At 39.9% G+C, this 21,785-nt stretch overlaps 1 protein-coding gene across 2 annotated transcripts in view; it reads left to right on the top strand.

The window, feature by feature from the left end:
* The window catches only part of ZDHHC13 (zinc finger DHHC-type palmitoyltransferase 13), a 49,208-nt gene extending 29,687 nt beyond the window's left edge, over positions 1–19,521 (top strand). For both annotated transcript variants that reach the window (XM_057553688.1, XM_057553689.1), the window contains exons 10-17: positions 964–1,066; positions 6,737–6,859; positions 7,729–7,791; positions 8,487–8,580; positions 10,203–10,286; positions 14,069–14,226; positions 16,509–16,606; positions 18,920–19,521. In XM_057553688.1, the coding sequence (XP_057409671.1) occupies positions 964–1,066; positions 6,737–6,859; positions 7,729–7,791; positions 8,487–8,580; positions 10,203–10,286; positions 14,069–14,226; positions 16,509–16,606; positions 18,920–19,058 (862 nt within the window). In that variant the 3' untranslated portion in view covers positions 19,059–19,521. The remainder of the gene's footprint in view (positions 1–963; positions 1,067–6,736; positions 6,860–7,728; positions 7,792–8,486; positions 8,581–10,202; positions 10,287–14,068; positions 14,227–16,508; positions 16,607–18,919) is intronic.
* The last annotated feature ends 2,264 nt before the right edge of the window (positions 19,522–21,785 follow it).

Raw genomic sequence — 21,785 nt, 5'->3', positions numbered from 1 at the left:
ACTAGGTAGTTCACGCACCACTTAATTAGGTCAAACATATTTTGCTGCAAAATCTCAGACAAGCCATGCCATGGAGATTACGTGGGCTCTATTTGGCCTATTCTGGCAGCATATTGGGGACCTGAGGTTTGGGATCTTTAGTTGTTGTCAAATATTATTTTATCATAATTGTGTTTATGATCTTGATAGCTTTTTAAAAACCCTTTAATATCTATCATCAACCTTTTTTTTTCTGGTATAAATTTTAAAGTAGATCCAGGTAATCTCTATTCATGCACCGATTTACTATATTGAGTATTTATTGTAAAAGACAGATTTTTTCTTTTGAAACAACAGTATTAGACGTTTGAGTAAGTTATATGTGGACTTCCAAGGTGCTTTTAACCCAAGCGAGATGGTTGGTGTCTGATGACTAGTGTCACTGTTCGCCTTTACGTGTCTTTTTACATCGAGTGTCTGCTTTGCAAGCTGTTTGTAGGATGACAGTGCTCAAGGTTGTGTGCATCTGTATGTTTCAGAAATACCCTGCTAGCCTCTAGAAGAAAGCTTGTTAAATGCGAAGGTGAATCTCCAAGGATTTATATTTTTGCATTTTGGAGTATTTGAAAATATGATATGCCAAAAAAGAAAGAAATACAAATATATGTTGCAGTAGAAGTAAAAAAGATTTGAAAGTATAAAGTTACTGGGAATGGAATACTGTATAAGTTAATTATGGGAACTAGAACATTCACTTTATGAGGTCCCGGTGCTTCAGTTTTCTCACATGTAAAATGGGGTGATGATGGTGTGTAACTCTGTTACCACATGGAAAGTGGCACATAGCACTCAGTGAAAGCTGTTGTTGTTATGTGAGGGCATCATTATTATTACTATTATTACTTAAGGGGATTTAGAACTAAAATTAATATGATTCGAGCTTATTTTCACTAATACCTTATGTTTATCCTTTTTTTCTTCTAGGTTCTTGGTCGGGTATAAGAACCTTATGTACTTACCAACAGTCTTTCTGCTGGGTTCCGTTTTTTGGATATTTGTGACTTGGTTCATCTTATTTGTTCCTAATATCCTTCCAGGTTACATTTAAATGCATATCTCATTTTGCTTTTAAAAATTACTAATGCCATTGTTAGAAATTTAGCTACTAGAAGAGATCCAGGGAAAGTAAGTCAAATTTATGTTCATTTAATGGTCCTGGTTGAAGATGTTTGGAAATCTACTGGATTCTGGAAATGATCTCAGAGTACACTATGGAAACAGCAAGTGTCTAGTATTGATTACTCATAGGAAGGAAACAATATAATGAATTACTGTTTTATTTAGATCCATAAAAATTTATTGTATTGCCTTGAGATTCTCTTCAAGGTCCGATGGTTCTTTTAACTTGGTCAGCAGTTATAGGTGATGAATAAATCTTCTGGGTACCAAGGTCCCCTGCATGGGAAGAATACTGGAGGAAATGTGTCCTCCTCAGCAATGGTCAGTGCAGTGTTATTATCCAAGGCAGTGGTTTTCAGTACACAGTAAAAATAAATTTGCATTGCCACCCAAAACGTACGTGAAAAAAAGTTTCAGAAAACAATAATCCGAATATGTGCTTTACTCTGATATTTTGTTGTTTTATCCTATTCTATTTCCTTTTTAACAAATGCTGGTCATAGCCCATTTATTTCTTTCATGACCTACTAATGGATGGCAGCCCGTAGCTTAAAAAAAAAAACTCATCTAAGGGATAGGTTTATCACTCAAGGAGCAGGGCCCAGGCCAAGTCTAGTCGCCTAGAAGTGGGGATAGGGGTTACTTCTTGGTTTATAGTTACTTATAGCTCCCATTGGGAAGGAGGCATTTTCTCCAATTTTTTATGTTCCCACCTCTTTCCAGGCTCCTTTCTCCCCTTCGAAGGATCCTAGGAAGACATTAAAGTCTTGCTTTCCCTACAGGGGAAGAGAAGAAGGGGTATGGTAGACACGTACCTTTAAGCGTATTCCTTTTGCTCTATGTTATTTCTCTTTCTGGTAATGACACACTTGAAAAGAAAGAATACTGTTTATGAGAGAGATGCATACACTCAGTTCAAGAATATTTTTCCATAGGAATAAATGTAAAGTGAGAGAGGCATATGAGTTCTCAGCCTGCATACATCTCCGTTCACTATATAGCATGTTTTTACTTTAGGGATGCTTTTTATTTCTGAGCATTATCTCTAATATTTTTCAGATTCTTTTAATCTAAATGAATGGCACAGCATACCATGGAGGGCATTTGACTTTTTTCAAAAGATTTTATTACATCTAACCTTTGTCTCATAATTATTTATTTGAGGGCAGCTTTTTAAGCACTAGTCTTATTACCACCACTTAATAAAGGCTTGGATGATATCATAACGTGATACAAAAATACTTTATCACTTGTAGAAGTCCCAAGGCTGGTAAATCCCATGGTAGTTGACATGGTACTGAAAGGGCTGGCTGATACTTTTATTTACCAACTCACATGCAGTGGAGTAAACACAGTTTAAAAATTGTGTTTCTTGATGAATTTTTAAAATGTGAGAAACTCACACTATGTCCAATTTTGCACCTAAAATGTGGTAGTTTTTACATTGAATTATTTCAAATTTGCAGCATTAGTATTAACAAACATGCCACTCCACTGTAGTTTGAAAACCTCAATTACAGAGGTATTCAGTTAGTATTCAGCTTAGTATTCAGTTGAGTTTACTGCTGTTCAGTATTTGTGAAGATGTCATTATATCAGAAGAACTGTTTTGATTTCCATAGCTGGCCAGAATCTTAAGATGTTGGAGTTGACAGGAAGGTATTTTAGTCACACGTACAGCATGAAGCCTTTTGATCTGAGCACCCACGTGAGGCCACTGCTAGTGCAGGTCGAAATAAATGGGCTATGACCATCTAACGGCAAAGTTTTTATTACTGCAAAATCATACACTAGAGAAATTTTAATGCATAGAAATCATCCTTAAAGTACTAAGACTAGATTTTCAAAGTCATTTATTTTAATGATACCTCATTAGCTGTTTAAAAAAAAACCCCAAAACTTTTGAGTCATTATTTTATCTTACAAATAGTAAGTATTCTTTGTAGACAGGAACTGTCTGTTAAAGTAATATTTGACATCTACTGAATCAAAAATACTTTACAGTGAAAGGCTGACATCTGTTTACTATATAAAAAAAGGGTGCTGTGTATTTTTACTAGAAGAATTTTCCTTTAATAAGGCAGCCGAAAGCCATCTACACACACCAAACCAATTTACAGCCAAAACCTGTTGAATACCAACACAGCATCACGGATGCTTAGCGATCCTTAGCGACCGGCAGGTCGGTCAGTAGGTGGCGCCATCAGGTCAGTGTTTTTCAAGCTGAATGCTGAATGCTGTTTGAACTGGCTTGGGTGTGCACTGAGGTGCTGCCCTGGAAAGACCCAGCCTGAGAGTTTGAACTGGCTTGGGTGTGCACTGAGGTGCTGCCCTGGAAAGACCCAGCCTGAGAGTTTGAACTGGCTTGGGTGTGCACTGAGGTGCTGCCCTGGAAAGACCCAGCCTGAGAGTGTAGACTAGCCGTGTTGCCAAGTGTGGATTGCATGGGGCTTCCACGCCCACAGCCGCCTTGCCCATCATGGGAAGAGGGTCTGGGAAACTGTGGAAAGAGTACGGTCTTTGGAATCAGACAGAATGAATTGGAGTTTTGGCTTTTTTTTCTTACTAGTTATGTACCATTGGGCAAGTAATTTCACTGAGTCTCAGTTTTTCTGTAAATCGGGGATAACAGTACCAAGTTCATGGGGCAGCGGCAAGGATTACTACGCTAGGATGTCTGTAAAGCGCTGACCATAGTCCCCATTCTGTAAAGAATACCTATTATTTTATTATTATTATTATTATTAATTGGACTTATGAATAAAATCTGTGTGGAAGGCTACATGTTGGGATTAATTTTGAGAGCAGCTCTAGGTTAGCTCCTCCGATGAACAGTTTCTTCTGGTGCCTTTTATATGTTCAGCAAATAATGTGTTTATCTTTTATGAGGCAGGTTTGAGAGAAGGAGAGAGGACCTAACTGATGAGTTTGGAAGTAAGATGAGGATTCAGGAAAGAGATGGCGAACCACTGAATGTTACATTTGTGATTCCATCTCTAGCTGAGTTAAGTTTAAGAAGGATAAATATGTGAAGCCCTAATACTGGGTTTCAGAGGATCAACGTGTGCAAGTGCGCATTGTTGTGGGAATGACATAGATTCCAGTCAAGTGAAAAAGAACCAGGAGCTTTGACTAAAAACCCAGCATGGGTAGTGATGCAGCTTTCAAGGAAGCCAGTATATAAGGACGACGTGAGTGTCCAAGGAAAAGACATCAGCAATCTCACTGTCTTCTGCCCTGGTCAGGACACACCTGAGATGTGTTCTTTTAAAAGAGAGCAGGAACAAAGCAGGAACATACCCAGGAGAGCGTGTTGTAGGAGGAATGCTGTTGCTGCTTATCCTGGAAGTGTGAGCTCTGCCTTCCCATTTCAGGTGTTTGGAAGTCTGTCATTTGGAAGCCAGTGCACTGTATAGAATGAGCACTCAATAATTATTGAACAAATGGGGAAGCAGCTTCTGTAGGGTCTATCTATAGGACACCTATAGTGTAGATCTACAGTGTAGAAATAAAGGAGCTAAAGAATGAAAACCAGTTAGTCCAAGTTATAAAAAGGCAGATTTTAGATCCACGTCGAGAAACTTTTTAACTGCAAGAGGGTCACAAGCTAACTGGGGAGGCTGCGACGTCTACAAACAACTATGACCTAAGGGCTAAGTGCTGTGGAATAAGCATTCTTAGGTTCAGGGAAGGGAGAGAATCCTTTCCCATAGGAAATCAGGAAAGACCTAAAGGGGGAAGGAGGGTTTTAAGTTAGGTCTTGAAGGCAGTTAGGACTTGGACGTCCCAAAAATGTGGTTTTAGAAGTAGATGGGGTGAAGTGGGGAGCACTTGAGGGCAATGAACCACACAAAGCAAGGACATGGAAGCAAGGAATGTTTGGCTTTTATGTGAGGGAATGTAGTGCGATTCAGTTTACTTGGAAGGAGAAAAAAATCCATTGATTCTCCTGGGATTGGTTTTGAAAGTTATTCAGAATAAGAGCCCAAAATTTGGTCCAGTCAATACATATGAGATGATCATGTGATTAAACTGAATGTGTTTTTGAGACTGTGTCATGTGTGTTGATCAGGATTTTATGGGAATTAAATTTCAGTTTCACACAACTTTTTTGGGTCCTATCTCTTTCTTAAAGCCAGGCCCATCTGCAGATAAACAGATAAACTAAACCAACAAGATTCGTTCCTGCTTACCTGAACCAGATGTGGTTGTGTTGGTTTTCGTGGGCTAGAGCAGTGCTTTTCAAACTATAATGTGCATGTGCATCCTCTAGGGATCTTGTTAAAATCCAGAGTCTGCTTCTGCAGGTCTAGGGTGAGGTCTGGAATTCTGCCCTTGTAACAGGCTTCCAGGTAAAGCCATTGCTGTGGGACCCATGGACCACACTTTGAATAGCAAGCGTTCAGAGTTTTATTTTATGGCCACCTTTTCCACTCTGAAGTTTAGCAGAAGAACATCTTGGCAACACCTTGGAAGGCAGATACAGTTACTATGTCAATGTAGTGATTTTAATTGGGCAAGGAGAACTGGTTTACTACTGGCATATTGGTTTATTATTGCACATTCATTTGTCTTTCCCTGGGGCAGAGTTTTACTTTATTTATTTATTTTTTTAATTAATTAATTAATTTATTTATTTATGGCTGTATTGGGTCTTCGTTTCTGTGCGAGGGCTTTCTCTAGTTGCGGCAAGTGGGGGCCACTCTTCATCGCGGTGCGCGGGCCTCTCATGTTGCGGAGCACAGGCTCCAGACGCGCAGGCTCAGTAATTGTAGCTCACGGGCCTAGTTGCTCTGCGGCATGTGGGATCTTCCCAGACCAGGGCTCGAACCTGTGTCCCCTGCATTGGCAGGCAGATTCTCAACCACTGCGCCACCAGGGAAGCCCGAGTTTTACTTTTTTATACAAAGAATTTGTACCATTTCAAAAACACTTCAAAGTGGGTAATGTTTATCCTTGAAACACTTTATCTTAATTTATCCATAATATCTGCCTTTCCAAATAGTATCTGATTTGTAATCACTTTGCAAGGAGAGCAATTTCTTTGTTTCTGAATTAACTCAGCCTAATACAGTTACAAGGATTAAGTTATGAAAACTTTCCAGTAGGAAATCTTTGCTAGCATTAATTTAATGTATAGGGAAATATTTTTAGTTGGCCTCTCTGAATTCAGTGGTTTGTTTCTTTGACTAATTTTGTTAAAATGATCAGAAAATACTGTTTTAGATGTGCACAGGAGAGCCACAGTTACACCGTTTAGATATTAATTTATTTGGATATGGAAGGTTTTTCAATTTTTAGGAGGTTCTTCATACATTATAACTATTCCTATCAATATTTTATATGAGTTTCAACTAATGAGAAGAGATTAATTATTAGCCAACTATGAGCAAATTCCTACAGGATTAGAGCATAGAATGGGGCCAGGTTTGAGGGTAGGGATATGTGTACGTAAGGGAAGGTGAGGCTAGAATGCAGAGAAAAGAGACTCTTAGGCACCAGTGATGAAATCTGCTTTCATCATAATTAGGCTGTTCTTACTTGAAGTCTGATATGTTCCTTAACTTTGCTTTAACATTTAGCAGGCACCACTTTCTATTTCGTTTTCATTCTCAGCATAGTAGCCTTCCTCTACTTTTTCTACAAGACTTGGGCAACTGATCCAGGCTTCACTAAGGCTTCTGAGGAAGAAAGGAAGATGGTGAGCTTTCTCTGTAATGTTACTGATTTTTTTATAGGAGGGTATGGAAACTATAGAGGGTCATGACCATGTTGATTTTTGTCGTGCCTGCGTCTCTAGTGCCTGGGACCTAATAGATGCAGTGTAAATGTGGGATGATTAAAATCAACAAACAGATTTCTCCACTGTCATTTATTTATATGAAACTTTAAAAAATATCTTTATTTTTTATTACAGTAATATCCCACCAGGACTTTTTCAGATATAATTTCTGTCAGTAGATATGAGCGCCTACTTCTTTATAGTAATACTTAGATAATGATCATACAGTTTAAATTCCCCCATTAAGTACATGGAGGGTATCTAGGCAGGGGTCAAGCAGAGTCCTTCTCCTTACTGGCTGAGAAGATGCCCCTTCTCTTCCTCAGACATGAAATTGTCAGATGACATGATGTGTCTTCCATTGCTCGTGAATGTTTACAAATTGGGGAGACGGTTGTCTTCTTTGTTACCTAAAGCCAGTGTTCCTGAAAGACTGCCTTTGGTGCTTGTAACCATCAGTTCTGATGTATAGGTGGTTTTTGTTCCTTTTTTATGAGTGCATAATGTGTGTATTTATTTTTCTCTAGCATACTATAACTGAGAAATCATTGCCATTCATGGAGAAAAGGGGGGTGTAATTTTTGTGCATTCTAATTTATTGGCTATGGTTGAAAATGCAGCCTTGAAAAGTCACATATTTCAAGCACAGAATGATATGGTGGCAAGTCTTCTAAGTTGCTTTTCTAGCTACCTCAGTTTGGAGAGAGAGCTGTGAGAATGGTATGTAACCATGCATCATCCATTCCCCAATAAAACGCAAACGTAAGGTCAAACTTGATGTCTTTCAGAATATCATCACCCTTGCAGAGACCGGCTCTCTGGATTTCAGAACATTTTGTACATCATGTCTTGTGAGTGAGTCTTTTCTTTATAATTTTTTTCCCATCGTAAAAGCAAATTCTTGGTTACATTGCTCATGTAAGCATTTTTCAAATCTTCATGGTATATTTATACACCTTTCTTTTTACCAGGTGTAAAATTTGTTTTCTTTAATTTTGCATTACTGTCAGAACAGTCTCCTGCCTTGAACATGTGGGAGAATGATGTTTGTAATCTCTTGAAGTTGCCTGTGGTTAAATCTCTTTGTGTGTTTTCTTTGCTTTTTCCTGCCATGAAGCATATGTTAGAACTAACTTGGAGTCAGAGGCTCATGATGACCCTAGAAACCACTTAGTGAAACCTTTGATTTAGCAACTGAAGATTCATAGCCTAGAGGGAGGAAGTAACTTTCCCTAAATTATTGGCAGAACCAGAAGTGTAACTCGGTTCCCTTTTTCTTAGTCCAGGGCTCATTCTCCTGTGTGGTGCTGCCTCATTTCCCCTTAGTCAGTGTCAGTAAGCTCTGGAATTCAAATCCCTTTTAGCGATGGCCTAATTAGACATGTGGAAGTAAATAGTAATAAGGCATTCCAGAGCCTCTAAGTGAATTGATGATCGATTTAGGATTATTTGTGCCAATGTCGTTATAATTTAGGAATAAGATTTTGATGTGTTACCACTTTGAGATTCTGATTTTTGCTTAGATCTCTCTTAATTGTCCACTTAGATAAGGAAGCCATTAAGGTCACTCCATTGCCATGTGTGCAACTCCTGTGTGGCTCGGTATGATCAACATTGCCTGTGGACTGGACGGTGCATCGGTGAGAGGGTCAAGTTTCCATTTACCATTTTGAAGTTCAGTTCTCTTTAGTTATGTGTGTCACTCAGAAGAAGTGGAAAGCATGTAAGGGGTCCATTCTTGCTTGTCAGAGAATCAGCTTTGTGGTCTAACACTTTTGGAACACTGACTCTTGATGTTAATAATAATAATTAATGTCATTTGTATAGTATTTTAACATGTATAAAGTACCTTCATATATAGTATCCTATTTGAACATCAGAGGTTGGTATTATTACCTCCATTTTAGAGTTGAAAAAATATTAAAGGTCAAATTATTTGCTTGAGATCACTTTAGTAGTGTCAGTCTTCCACTCCAGATACCATGTCTTTTCCATATTTTGTGTCTTGTCCCTTTTATTCACCTTCTCTACTTGCTTCTAAGGCTCAGGTAGGTGCTAGAACCAGAGACAGCAGGGGTCTGGGGATTGCCTTCCACCCAGGGAGCGTTCTGATCTGAAGCCCTGGGTTTCCTCCGAGCCGTCACAGTAAAACCCAGGGCTTTATTATGAGGAACTGCAGAGGAACTATGGTCATGGGTCTTCAGGAGAGACTATGCATGTATAATCTTGATGAACAAAAGGCTGCCTCAGCTCAGGCAGCTTTCCTCAGTGCATTGTGATGTTCTCCACTATTCCTAGAGAACAGGTGAAGAGAGAATTCCTGGGCTTCCAGGCTTCGTGTATCCCATCCCACCATAGAGATGAGATGATTAGCATTATAACAGGCAGCTTTTAATGGCAGTGGGAAAACAATAGTATGAGCCCACATATTTTTATCACACTGCGTTTACGTAGTGTTTTCATATATATCATCCTGTTTGGTTGCCACAGGCCTGTGAAGTAGACAGAAGAGATATTTTCCCCATATTAAAAGTAAGAACACTGAATCAGAGAAGTTAAATGATGGACCTGTAGTCACACAGCTTGTCATTTGTAAATCTGGGTCTCCTGATTCCAGTGGGTGTTGCTCCTTCTACTGGGCTTTGCTACCTCAGGAGGAGGTGGGAATGTGATGGTGGCTAAGGAGCTTTTGTGTCATTAGCATCAAAATGCTGCCATCTCCAGCATCAAGGGGGCAGCACATGCAACAGTGGGGCTTGGTTGCCTGGCCCCCTCACCCCTTCTTTGCTTCTGTAGGCCTTTCTCAGGCCGCAGGTTGCCCCTCTTTTGCTATGTCAGTCTCCTGCAATATATCTATTGCCCCTCATTTGTTTTCTCTGTTCCCCTGATTAAGTCAGTACTTGATGTCCAGAAGTTGTACTTACATAAACTTATTACACGGAAGGAAGGAAGAGACAGGGTATGACTTGCCCCAAATCCTGCCTCCTCCCCTCCCTCCAATGCTGTATAGGCCATCCTAGAGCTGTATTTGTTCTATCCAAAAAAGAAGTGTAATGAATAAATATTAGTTTAGTTAACATGGACAGTTGAACGTGACATATCAGAGCTGTTTGGTTTGGGTTTAATGGTATTTAAAAGCAAAACAATAGCTTATTTCTCTTTTACTTTGGTGAAGGCTTTTGACAGGGAAGTGGTTTAATAAGGTCTTGATCTGGAAAATCATTGGAAGAAAGTATTAAACATGTTTTTCTTTTTGATGTAGGTTTTGGCAACCATCATTATTACATATTCTTCTTATTTTTCCTTTCCATTGTGTGTGACTGGATTATATATGAATCTTTCATCTGTAAGTATAAATTTTTCTTCTAGCAAACTTATGCACCTGCACTCACATATACTTTTTCTTGTAAACTCTTGTATCTCACATTCCGGCTGGATTACTATAAACCATACCCTAATAAAAATGAAACAAACGTCTCTAAGACTCTCTCAGCATTGGGAAGCTGCAAGAGTGCTAGAAGAGGTTAGTTGTCAGTAGTTTGGAAGAGATTCTACTCTAAAGTGACCTTGATAAATTTGAGAAGTGGTCAGAAATAGAGATTCATTTAAGGTAAGTGCAGATTTATCCCCCAGTGAAATGAGTAAAAATCAGGTGTTCAAGTACAAAGCAAGGGAAGTGATAAGTAAATAAACTAGGAAAAAAAAAAAAGATTGGTGCTAGAGAGGTTGTGGGAGGGAGGTGGAGGTGGTCACAGTAATTAAGGAACAAAACTCTGAAAGCTCATGCCATTTGACAGATGTCAAGTCACAACTTAGAACTGATGGGAAAACAGTAACAATGATCGAAAGGTTGGAAATAATAACTTGGAAGAAAACATTAGCTCACTTATTCTGCATCCCTGAGAAAGGCAAATAACTTTTCAACAGCAGTGCAGAAGGGCGTTGAGGGGGTCTCATGGAGGGAGTGACGTTGAGCTGTTCCAAGGTGAGCGACTAAGAACAGGGTTTAAATTGAAGCAGGGAGGATTTTGGTTAGCTCTTAAGAATTGCATGACTGTGCTTTTCAGACCTTGGAATAGGTTACCTAACCGGAAACACTTGCTGTGCTTGTAGTTTATTTTGACTTTATTTGTTTAACTGTTTATTATTCATTTATTCTGAAGGTTTTAGGAGAATTTGGATCTAGAGGCAGAGGCTTTGCTACTGATCTGTTTCCATCCACCCTCCTGTTATATTCATGCTTAAGTCTTAGATTTTGCCGGTAGAATACTAGTTTGTTGCTTGAGCTAAAATCTGAAATGATGCAGGAGGACGTGGAAAGTTTTTTCCTACGTTTTTTCTTTTCCCCTTAGCATCCCAAGTCCCACCGCACCTTACACTCCCCGCCCCACTCACCCACTGGCTTTCTCTAGTTTAAATTTTGTTTAGTTGTTGAAAGACAGTTCCTCCTGTGCTGTCCCCAGCCTCCCAGATCTCTTCTCCAGAGACATCCAGTATTACAAGTTTTGTTTTGTTTAAGGTTTCATTTTTAGAGATTGTTAATTAAAATCTACGAAATGATCTATTTTTAGCCCTGCCGTAGGCATGGAGGGGGCCTCAGTTACCTTGTCAGCCCCTCTCCCTACCAGACACCGTCAGTGTCTCTGATCACTAAGGAATGCTTTTGTAGCTCAGTGTAACTACCACCATCTCAAATGGACCTAGGTCAGAAGGTTGTGATCCCTGATCTCAGTTCTTGTCAAAGGCCATCAGAAATCCTAAGCATTGAAATTTTAAAACCTCTTAGATTATGTCCTGTGGTGTAAGAAATAAAAGATTTTGTTGACAGTGCTTCTTTCTGTTGAAAGAGCTGCCTTTTTAAGGCCTGACAGTAAAGCATGTTCCTGGAAAACCTTTTTAAGCTGGCCCATGGACCAACTTGTCCCTTGGACTTGATCCTCATGGAGAGGAGCCAGATTTTACACCGCTCTTGTCTCTCCCCATTCTCTCTCTTCACTAAAAATAGTCATCTTTGTGTGGTGGCTATGTCCAGCATACGACTGTATTGATAAGGACAGAAGTAATTTTCCATCACATTCATTCTTTCCAAGTTGCTTCCTTATTACATGCGTTTGGTTCTTCCCTCCTCTTTGTCTTTATTCTCTGGCTCTGAACCAATTTGTGTATCACGTTTTTTGTTTCTTAGGAACAGTCCCACCTTACATTTACTAACAGCTGTATAGACTAGCTGAACGTGTTTTGTTACTTTTATCCCATTTATATTCTGACAGTATTTCTTTACACCGAATGCACGCATCCTGTCATTTATCATTATTTCACAGACAGCAAAAACGAACTTTTGCTCCATTTTTCTAATGAGGCCTCATTGTCATCCCACCTTCTTTGTTTATCGTTAACGCTCCTGGTGCCAGAACGCTGCTGTGCACCCTCATCTTCCTCGTGGGATCCGGTTCCAGCTACTCTGGCTCTGTGCAGCCTCCATGCATTTCCCCTTCTGTGAGGTCTGTTTTCAGGGTGGACAGTAAGTCACTCAAAGTGTCAGCATCCCGCAAGTTACAGGGAGAAAGATTTTAGATCATTGTTAGAAAGAACATTGTAACTGTCAGAGTTGTTTGAAAATGATTGACCTGGAGCAATACGCATTCCCTATCATTAGCCAGTGACCACCTGATAAGAATGTATTATTAGTACATATTAAAGTGTTATATTGTATAACATAATGTATGTGGCCATTTGCAGCCATATCTTTGATAAATCTGAAATCAGTCCTATGAAAATTTCCGTTCAAAGTCATGCTGTGTTATCAAAAAAATTCCCAGAAGGGAGCAGTAGAAATCCAGAAGCTGAAAGAAAATAGATACTCTTTCCCACTCAGCAGCTGTTTCCTCTGCCTGCTGTTGGAAATTCTTTTTTTTGTTATATCAGGTACATGGAATGCATCTTTCTTTGCAGCCCTAATGAGAAGCTCTAAAGAAAGTGTAATTTACCTTAAGTTTTTTACATTGATTGTTACTCAATGATGATTGCCCTTAGAATTCTTCTGGCATATATTCATGAAGGATGGTTGGAAATCAAATGAGACTCAAAAAGAAAAAATGGACAGACAGTTGATAGTTAAGTCATGGACTCATTTTCTTCCTGTCCCAGGAGCTCTTAAATGCTGCTTTGGGAAAATGTCTGAAACTACTTTTCAAATTGTCAGAGGCATTTATGAAACCTCAAGGTGCAAATCTACACAATTCTTATTTCCTTGTCCTTTATGAATGCTCATGATGCCTGTTTAAAGTCATTGGTTTTACATAACCTTGAAGATCTGTTCCCTCGTTTCTGCTGCTTCCTACCTGTGTTCTCCTTACTGCTGCTCTTGGCTGTGTGGGTTAGGGGGTCAGTATCATGAAGACCATAGTGAAGGCCTCACTTTTGATCGGCATGTAAATAGATGTTTCTGGGGAAAAACTGAGCTGCGACCATATGAATCTTGTTTTCTGTTCTTTTCCTAGGGGTGTCTGACTCATGAGTTCTCTCACCTGGCTTTTCTCCCCCTGCAGGATTAATTATGGTCCCAGTGCAGAAGTACACCCAGTAACTGCATGCTGTAGGCTGTGGTCCAGTGGTATCTAGGTGCTTATAGGATTTCTTGTGCCCACAGGAATGGCCTGTTGATCTGAACCCTTAATAAGAGTTTATATTCTGTTCTGTAATAGACCCTTATCTTGCTGTAACATGGATAAGATAGAGAATTTTCTAGGAGAAATATTTATTAAATATATAATCATTCTCAGTTATCAAGTCCTTGAACAATTAACTTCTGGCCAGTGTTTTTTATGCTGAATATGCTAATTTTAGTGATGATTTTATAGACATTTTTGCTTTTATTCCCTCACTGCCAACTACCAATGCAGTATTATCATAGCCTTAACAGTGAGGTATCTTTTTTTTTTTTTTTAATCTTTGTTGAGCTGGCATTTATTTGGAAGATAAAATCTTAAAGTTGAGTTCTGATCTGTGCCCTCATGTCTTACTTTCTCTTCTCCCTAAACAGAACTGCAGTGATTTTTATCTTCTTGAGGAATGATCACTAGTTTGTTGCCTTTTTAAATAATGGGTTCCTTTTTTGTGAATTCACAGATTGGTCAAATCATTGTGTCACAACATTCAAAGAAGATGGACTGTGGACCTACCTCAATCAGATTGTGGCCTGTTCCCCTTGGGTCGTATATATCTTCATGTTAACAAGTTTCCATTTCTCATGGTCAACATTTTTATTACTAAATCAGCTCTTTCAGGTATTTATCTTCTAATAATGCCTTTGAGTAAAATTTCCAGTACCCCATAGTGAGATAGAAAGACTTGAATTTCAAATCAGAACACTTAGATTTGAGTTCCACTTCTGTCACTTACTCTGTGGGTCTGGGCATGTCATTTGACTCCTGAATTTCAGTTTGTTTGTCTGTAAAATGGGGATAATAATGCCTGTCTACTCTCGCAGGATAGTTTAAAGGTTAGAGTCATAAGGTGTTAGTGTAGCCCTAGGAGTTATCTAATCTGACCTCTTTTACGGATAGAGGTACAGAGAGGTGAATTGAATTGCTCAGGGTCACCCAGTGAGTGGCAAAAATCAGAACTGGAAACTTAGGTCTTCTGACAGTTCGTTTCAAGGGGTTTTTCCATCATATAATTAAATTATATGGCATGTGAAAACATGGTATAAACTGTAAAGCATTGTGCAAATGTGAGATGATTATGTTCCCTCACTCTTCCCAGCCCTGTTTGTTATCCTTATTATTATGCAGTACTTAAGTGGATGGAAGTGGGGGAGAAATGAAAGCTGCATCACTAACCAACAGACATGGTACTTACACTTGCGGAGTAGGTCACGACCATTAGAAAGCTCATGCTCCAGGGCAGTAGCCACCGCCTTCAGCTTTCTGTGAAGCTTCTGTCCCCTCCCTGCTGCCTGCCTGCCTTTATGAGCGTAACCTAATTCTCATTGTTGCTATGGCCTGCCCCCGTGGAATGCACAGCCATGATCAGTCTGAGCCAATTATTGCCGGACCTCAGACAATTAGAGCATTACTCAACAAAAGCAAGATGTATTCCATTTTTATGGAGGAATAACCAATTCTGCAATAATAATAAAAAATAAAGTAAGAAAAAGGGGGAAAAATGCTAAGGGAAGGAATTAAGCTAATAATACTGACTGAACTGAGGTTTCTGAATACTCGTCCTAATCTCCTATCTGACATCTACAGACTCAGGCGGTAAGAATGGATATTAGCATCAATGATTATTAATATTATAATCATTTGTAATACCTAATATTTATATATGCTTTACGTATTCCAAAGCACTTTCCTGTCAATGGCCTCAGACATTTGAGTTGGAGTCTGTGCCAAAGTCGTGTTTCCATTTTATGGATGAGAAAACTAAGCCTAAGAGATGTTGAGCGCCTTGCTTATGGTCATAGGGCTCAGTCAGAGGTGGAGTTAGAAGCAGAACCTAAGATTTGGGACATCAGTTCTAATTCTCTTTCTTCTTTCCTGGACTCTTAGAATAAGTACATTTGAGGCTATAATATCTTTACTTTTTAAAAGAAAGTTTGTTTATACTCTCTAAGGCAGGAAAGTGGACTCAAAGTTTTGGTTAGTTTTCAAAAACAGGAATTCAGAGTAAAGTTGTTTTCGTAATAAACAAAACAGTCCAGTTATTTAAAGCCCTTCGTTTCCTGAGTGCTCAGGTGAGTCATGGTTTTGACTGTAGGGAGTCAAACTGAGCATATAGAGGGCTGGCAAGGACCATGGGCTTTATTCTCACACTGACTGAGGTGTCTGCCCCACTTCTGCCACTTTCTAAGCTGTGTGGCCTTGGACCAGTTACTTCATCTCTATCAGCCTCTGCACTGGATCATTTTAAATATCTTATCACAAATCCTTAGAGAATCCGATGAGGATGCTGTGATAATCTCTGTCTTACAGATAAGGAACTTGATGTTTGAATTATTTTGAGGATTAGGTGAGATATCTCAGTGAATAATATTGGTTTTAATGATTTGAGAGTTTTTAAAGTTACCTTAATTCTTACCCTTCCCCAAATTTATGGATTTAAATGTTCTTCACTTCAGATGAACTTTTTTATTTGGCCCTTCTCAAAGAGATACTAAGAAGCGTATAGAGGTTGAGATAATTGCATTAATACTGACCTTATGTTGTTTGATTCACCTGGAAGTTGAATGCTGAATGTGTTGAGAATCTAAATATGGCCGTAAGCCACAGCTTGAATTACTAAAGTAATCATTTCACGACTCTGAGTCAATGCACTCTGCTTTCTTAAAGGTTAATAAAAGTCAGACAATCAAAAAAAAATAAAATGCCTAGCTACGAGATTTACATAGGAGTCTTGTTTCGAGCTGCTCTGTCCTTCCCCTCACCGTGATCCTTGGTTAGCAGTCCAGGTGATGTTGTCTCTGGGGGAGAACTGAATGTTTGCCAGTGTCCTGTGATGCGTTGCTAAGAGTGACGAGCCTCAATGTGGTGGTGTTTTTCATGTACCTTCCCACCTTCATTTTCAGATTGCTTTTCTGGGCCTGACCTCTCATGAGAGAACCAGCCTGCTGAAGCAGAGCAGGCACATGAAACAGACGTTGTCCCTCAGGAGGACCCCATACAAGTAAGTGAGACCTATTCTGCCCACTGAGCCGGTGGAAGGTGCTGGCCTCGCCATTGGTTTCCCGACCTAGTGTCACCACCCACAGCCCTGCTGCCATCCTCTAACTGGCTGACGGAGTTGAACCTCTTCTTTCTTGGAAGCCTCAGTAACAGGAGATGAGTGGTAAGGTCACGAGCCCCAAGGTGGTAAGATTTAGTCTACTGGACTCAGCACAAACAGTAAGTGACTTTGAAGTTTTGCCAAGATGGGAGATCTCTTCAGTCAAGCCACATGGTCACAAGGTTGCATATTGCTGGCATGAAGTCAGCGTGAGATAACTAAGCACGTGGCTGAGAAAGCCAGCCACAAGGCTCTCTGTAGAAAGCGTTAGATTGTGAGCTTTGCCAGGATTTTCAACCTGGCTTTCTGTCGCCAGTAATTCTTTTAGCCCAATGTTTAAAGTGCCCACCTGTGTCAGGGAAAAGTTACTTTTTCAGGTTTGGGATATGTTTTCCCCAGAGCACTGGTTGTGTAAAACCTGTCCTCAGCTGAAAATGAGAGTGTTTGTAGGATGGCCGTCATCTTACGAGATGAGAGATCAGGGTTTGAAGCTTATCTTCCTGTCAGATATATCGGGATCTTGGAGGCTGGGAGTGCTGCAGAGGTGACCCAGGGCCCTCTAGGGATTTGACCGCTCACTGCATATCTCATGAGCAGTCTATTTTAAAGCACACTCGTGGTACAAGATGAAACTGTTAGGCTGTTAGGCAAGGAAATCAGAGCCTGGGATATGATTATGATGTGTGTTTAGAGGAGAGAAATTGACTTAATTGGGAAGAGACGGCCAAAGTGATGGAGTGTAGAGAGTCGTGTTAAGCTTGTGATGATTATTTCAGACTGGCAGTGATAATAAAATCCCTTTCTCAGTGACTTAACCAGAGGAATAAATATTTACTACACCGAAGCACAGACCTCTTTGTGATAGAGGTGGAATTTTAAGCTGAGCCTTGAAGGGTGTGGGGTGGGGAGAAGGAAGGAAGGGCATCCCGAGCCCTGGAGAAGTGTCTGAATAAAGGGCCAGAGGTGAGAGAGTTGGGACATTTTGGGGAATTGCTAAGACATGGCAGCATTACTGGAGGAACTAAAGGTAAAGCCTTGGAGCCACTTTGAATCTAGCTTCAAACCAAAGATTTGTCTTATTGTCTTCCCCTAAGTTACTTTTACTCACTAGCCAGCTCTTGAACTGGGCCCTGTCGGTCCCCAGCATGCCTCCCTGCTTCCACCCCATCAGTTCCGTGTGGGCAGCCCCCTGCCTGGGAAGCTGCCTTCTTAGCAGCCTTGGGAATTTCTTGACCACTGTCACTAACCTGCAGCAGTGGCACACGCATCCTCACACACAGACGTGTTCCGATGTGTTTAAGACGTTGGGTTAGGCCCTTGAAAGATGGGGCGTATGCCTAAAAATGAATATTCATGATAACCGAACAGACAGTAGCATTCAGGAATTTAATGGAGGAAAAAATGATGCTGAAGGTATGTAGTCAGGAAGGCTCTAAAGGGGAAGTGGGCCTTGACCTAGGCCTTGAGAACTGGTAGGGCTTAAAAGGATAAGGGTGTTACCTGATGGAAGAGTAGGGGAGTGTGGGTTCCAGGGTAGAAGAATGGCGCATGCAGTTGTGATCACGGGAAAAATAAAGCCAGAGAAGCTATAACAAAAGATGAGTTTGGAGCATCAATACCCGAGGAGTCCTGGGCTTTATTATATAGGGCTGTGAGTACACAGATGAGGGATTTGTCTTTGAGCCTCTGGGCAGAGGAATGTCATTAAAGGGTTTTGACTGGGAGGTTAGAGGCCATGAATATATCAGGTGTTTGGAGGACCAGTCTCCAGTATGTAGGATGAATTAGAAGGAATTGAGACAGAGACACCATTTAGAGTTTCTTAGAATTCGAAGAATCCCATCTTGTTGATCATAGTTTTTCTGGCCTGTCTGGCCCTTGAGATAGTCCAAGTTTGAATTAGAGCAGTGGGAATGGAAAGAAAGAAACTTAATGGTGGCAGTGACTGTTGTAGTGAGTGGGGACCTAAAATGAACTTGAGTTGCTGGGCACAAGCCAGGGAATCTCAAAATAGGGATTCAGGTCCAGAAATGGAACTGGGCTTCAGTTTTAAGGGCCATAAATTCAAGAACTGTCTGATTCACCTCTGGATTCCTGCAGGATCTTGGAAGGATGTATACTGTAAATTCTCAGTGAATGTTTATGGTTTGAATGAATGTTTGTCAAATGCTAACAGGAAATGTAGTAAGACGTGTTCTCTTTCTTTCTTGGCAGCCTTGGGTTCACACAGAACCTCGCAGATTTCTTTCAGTGTGGCTGCTTTGGCTTGGTCAAGCCCTGTGCAGTAGACTGGACGTCACAGTACACCATGGTCTTTCACCCAGCTAAGGAGAAAGTTCTTCGCTCAGTGTGAAGAAAAGCAACCCACAACTCTCACTCTGATTTGTTTGTATTTATGTTGATGCCCTGTGGTCTGCAAGTGAAGTGAAGATTTAGAGTTCACCTAAGCCCAAAGGAAAACACAGGTGGTTTTTAAAGCATTTGGTAAAAACAGAAGTTCTCGAGAAAGGCTTACACTTTTTCAGACTTAGTAAGATGGACTGTTTCTGAACAATCTTGGCAGACATCTAAAAAAAAAAACTTTTATATTTTTCACAAGAAAACGCAAGTTCCTTTTTCTTTTTTTTTTTTTTTGGAGATAATATTCACCAATTATGGAGAAAATGTGGTATTTTCAGATACTTTTATTGGCTGTTTCAAAATAGTATTATTCTTTAAACTTGTAATTTTTGATAAATTATTTGTCTTTGTTTTATCTATAAATATGTAAAAAAATATTTAAATAGATGTACCTGTTTTGCTTTCACACTTAATAAAAATTTTTTTTTGTAGTTGAGACTTAGTTTCTGACACTTGACACTTCTTGAATCTTAAATTGAGAAAAGGTATATATAGGATGTGAAGAAAAATTCCCAAATTCCAGGAATGAGTTGAGATCACTGTTAATAGCAATAGCAAAATTTAATTTTGTTTTCCGTTTTGCTTAGAAAATTGAACAGGAAATCTTAAAGATTAATTACAATTTTTACTTAGTACCCTTAAAATATTAGACTGGTGTTGTGATTGTAATTGCTCATTTTCTTTGTTCTGGAAGAAATGCTAATTCAACTTGAACTCTTGGTATTGTGTGTGTGTGTGTGTGTGTGTGTGTGTATATATATATATATATATATGAATATGCCCCTGGACATGGCAACTTCCCGCTAAAATCCCTTCCTTAGGTTCCCATTGCTCTTGGGGTAAAAGCTAAAATTCTTATCATGTCCAACTGACCCTGAATGATAGAGCCTTATTTTGTTTACCATCTTGCTTTGGACCACAGTTTGTACTCTAATGGCATAGACCTTTCAGTTCCTCAAAGACCTGTTCTCCTTTTTTCTACAGAGGCTTTGAGATAAGGAAACTAAAGCCTAAAGAAGTTTGTATTTTCTTCAAGGTCAAATGGATACCAAGTGGGCTACCCACTCTGAGGTCCCAGCCTCCTAGAATACCACCTGACACGTATGTGTTCAATAAATATTTGAATGAATTTGTTGAATGAATGAAGGGTTTTAAAGCAGGACATGATGTGATCAGAATTGTGGCTTGAAGACTGATTCTCATTTAAGGGACAGAAGGACTTTTTCTCTCTCCCTTCCTTTCCCACCAACACCTGCCAAGTAAATATTCTCAAATTGTGGTCCGTAGACCAGTTAGATCAGAATCACAGGGACAGGGCAGGGGCCTGGGGCTCACTTGTTTAAAATTCAAATTCCCAGAGCCACTGTATTCCAGCACACCTCATTGATATGTAACATGGAAAGCACATTTCATTCATTTTTAAATTATTCCACAAATATTTATGGAGCATCATGCTAGGTGTTGGAGGCTATAAAACATTTAATTGGGCATACTAATCATGGCATTTACAGTCTAGAGGGGAAGCTAAGATACATGAAACTATAGTATAATGTAGAAAATGCTAAAAGCTATAAGAGGGGTGCAAATTAAATATGGTTAGAGTTTAGAGGTTGGGGAGAGCCTCAGTGGGTGTAATCAAGGAAGTGTTTATGGATGATAGGGCATTAGAAAGGGTTTTCAGTGATACTGAGTTTGGAAATAGGGAGTTGGAAGTGAAAGGCATTCAGATGGAGAGAACTCTATGAGTAAAGACAACGGGAAAGTCTAAAGTATAGTCAGAACAATGACAACCTGGGTGTGTAGGATGTTGGAAGTGGGGAGCTTGGTTAATAAGTTGGAAAGGTGGACGGGGGCTAGATCACCAGGGGCATTGAACGTTAAGCTAAGGAGCTGTAAGATTAAAGTGAGCAATAAGGAACTATTTCTTCACTCTTGTAAGTAAAAGTTCTTGAAAACCTTGTCAATATCTCCAAGTCCTCTCTCCCATCCTCCTTCTAACCCGTCTGCAGTCAGGCTTTTACCTTCAGCACCTCATGGAAACTGCTCTTGTCAAGCACACCGCTGTCCTCCGTGTTGCTAAATTGCGTGTCAGCTCCAAGTCCATCGTACAGAACCTACCAGCAGCATCTGACAGGTGGTCACTCCTGCTTCCTTAATACACTTTCCTCACCTGGCCTCCAGGAGAGCACCCCTGAGTTTCTTCCTCCTCTCGCTGGTTGCTCTTGAGAGCCCAACATCTCCTTTGCTGTTTTTCCGCCCCTACCATTTAATGTTGGAATGTCCCAGAGGCGACTCCTTGATCTTCTTGCTCTTTATCTAAACTCACTTCCTCTTCCTGACGTATACCATCTATGTGCCCAACCGCCCCAGGTTGTTAACTCCAGTTCAGACTTCCTTCTCAAACTCCAGACTGTGTACTTGACATATCCACTTCAACATCTATAGACATATTAAATTTAACTTGTCCAAATTGAAACTGAACTTCTGATTTCTACCCTAGCCCCATGTGCACAAATAAAACTTGGATTTTAAAAATCGATAAAAAATAAAACAATACGTTTTAAAGTAAATGAATAAAAAGTAAACAACCCTGTTCCCTACCCTCAGTGTTCCCCATATCAGTTGATCAGAAACTCCATCCTTTGCATTACTCAGGCCAAAACCTTAGAATCTTTTCTTG

This window comes from Balaenoptera acutorostrata, chromosome 9 (assembly GCF_949987535.1).
Source record: "Balaenoptera acutorostrata chromosome 9, mBalAcu1.1, whole genome shotgun sequence".
Taxonomy (NCBI): domain Eukaryota; kingdom Metazoa; phylum Chordata; class Mammalia; order Artiodactyla; family Balaenopteridae; genus Balaenoptera; species Balaenoptera acutorostrata.
This window is presented reverse-complemented; position numbering and strand designations above follow the sequence as displayed.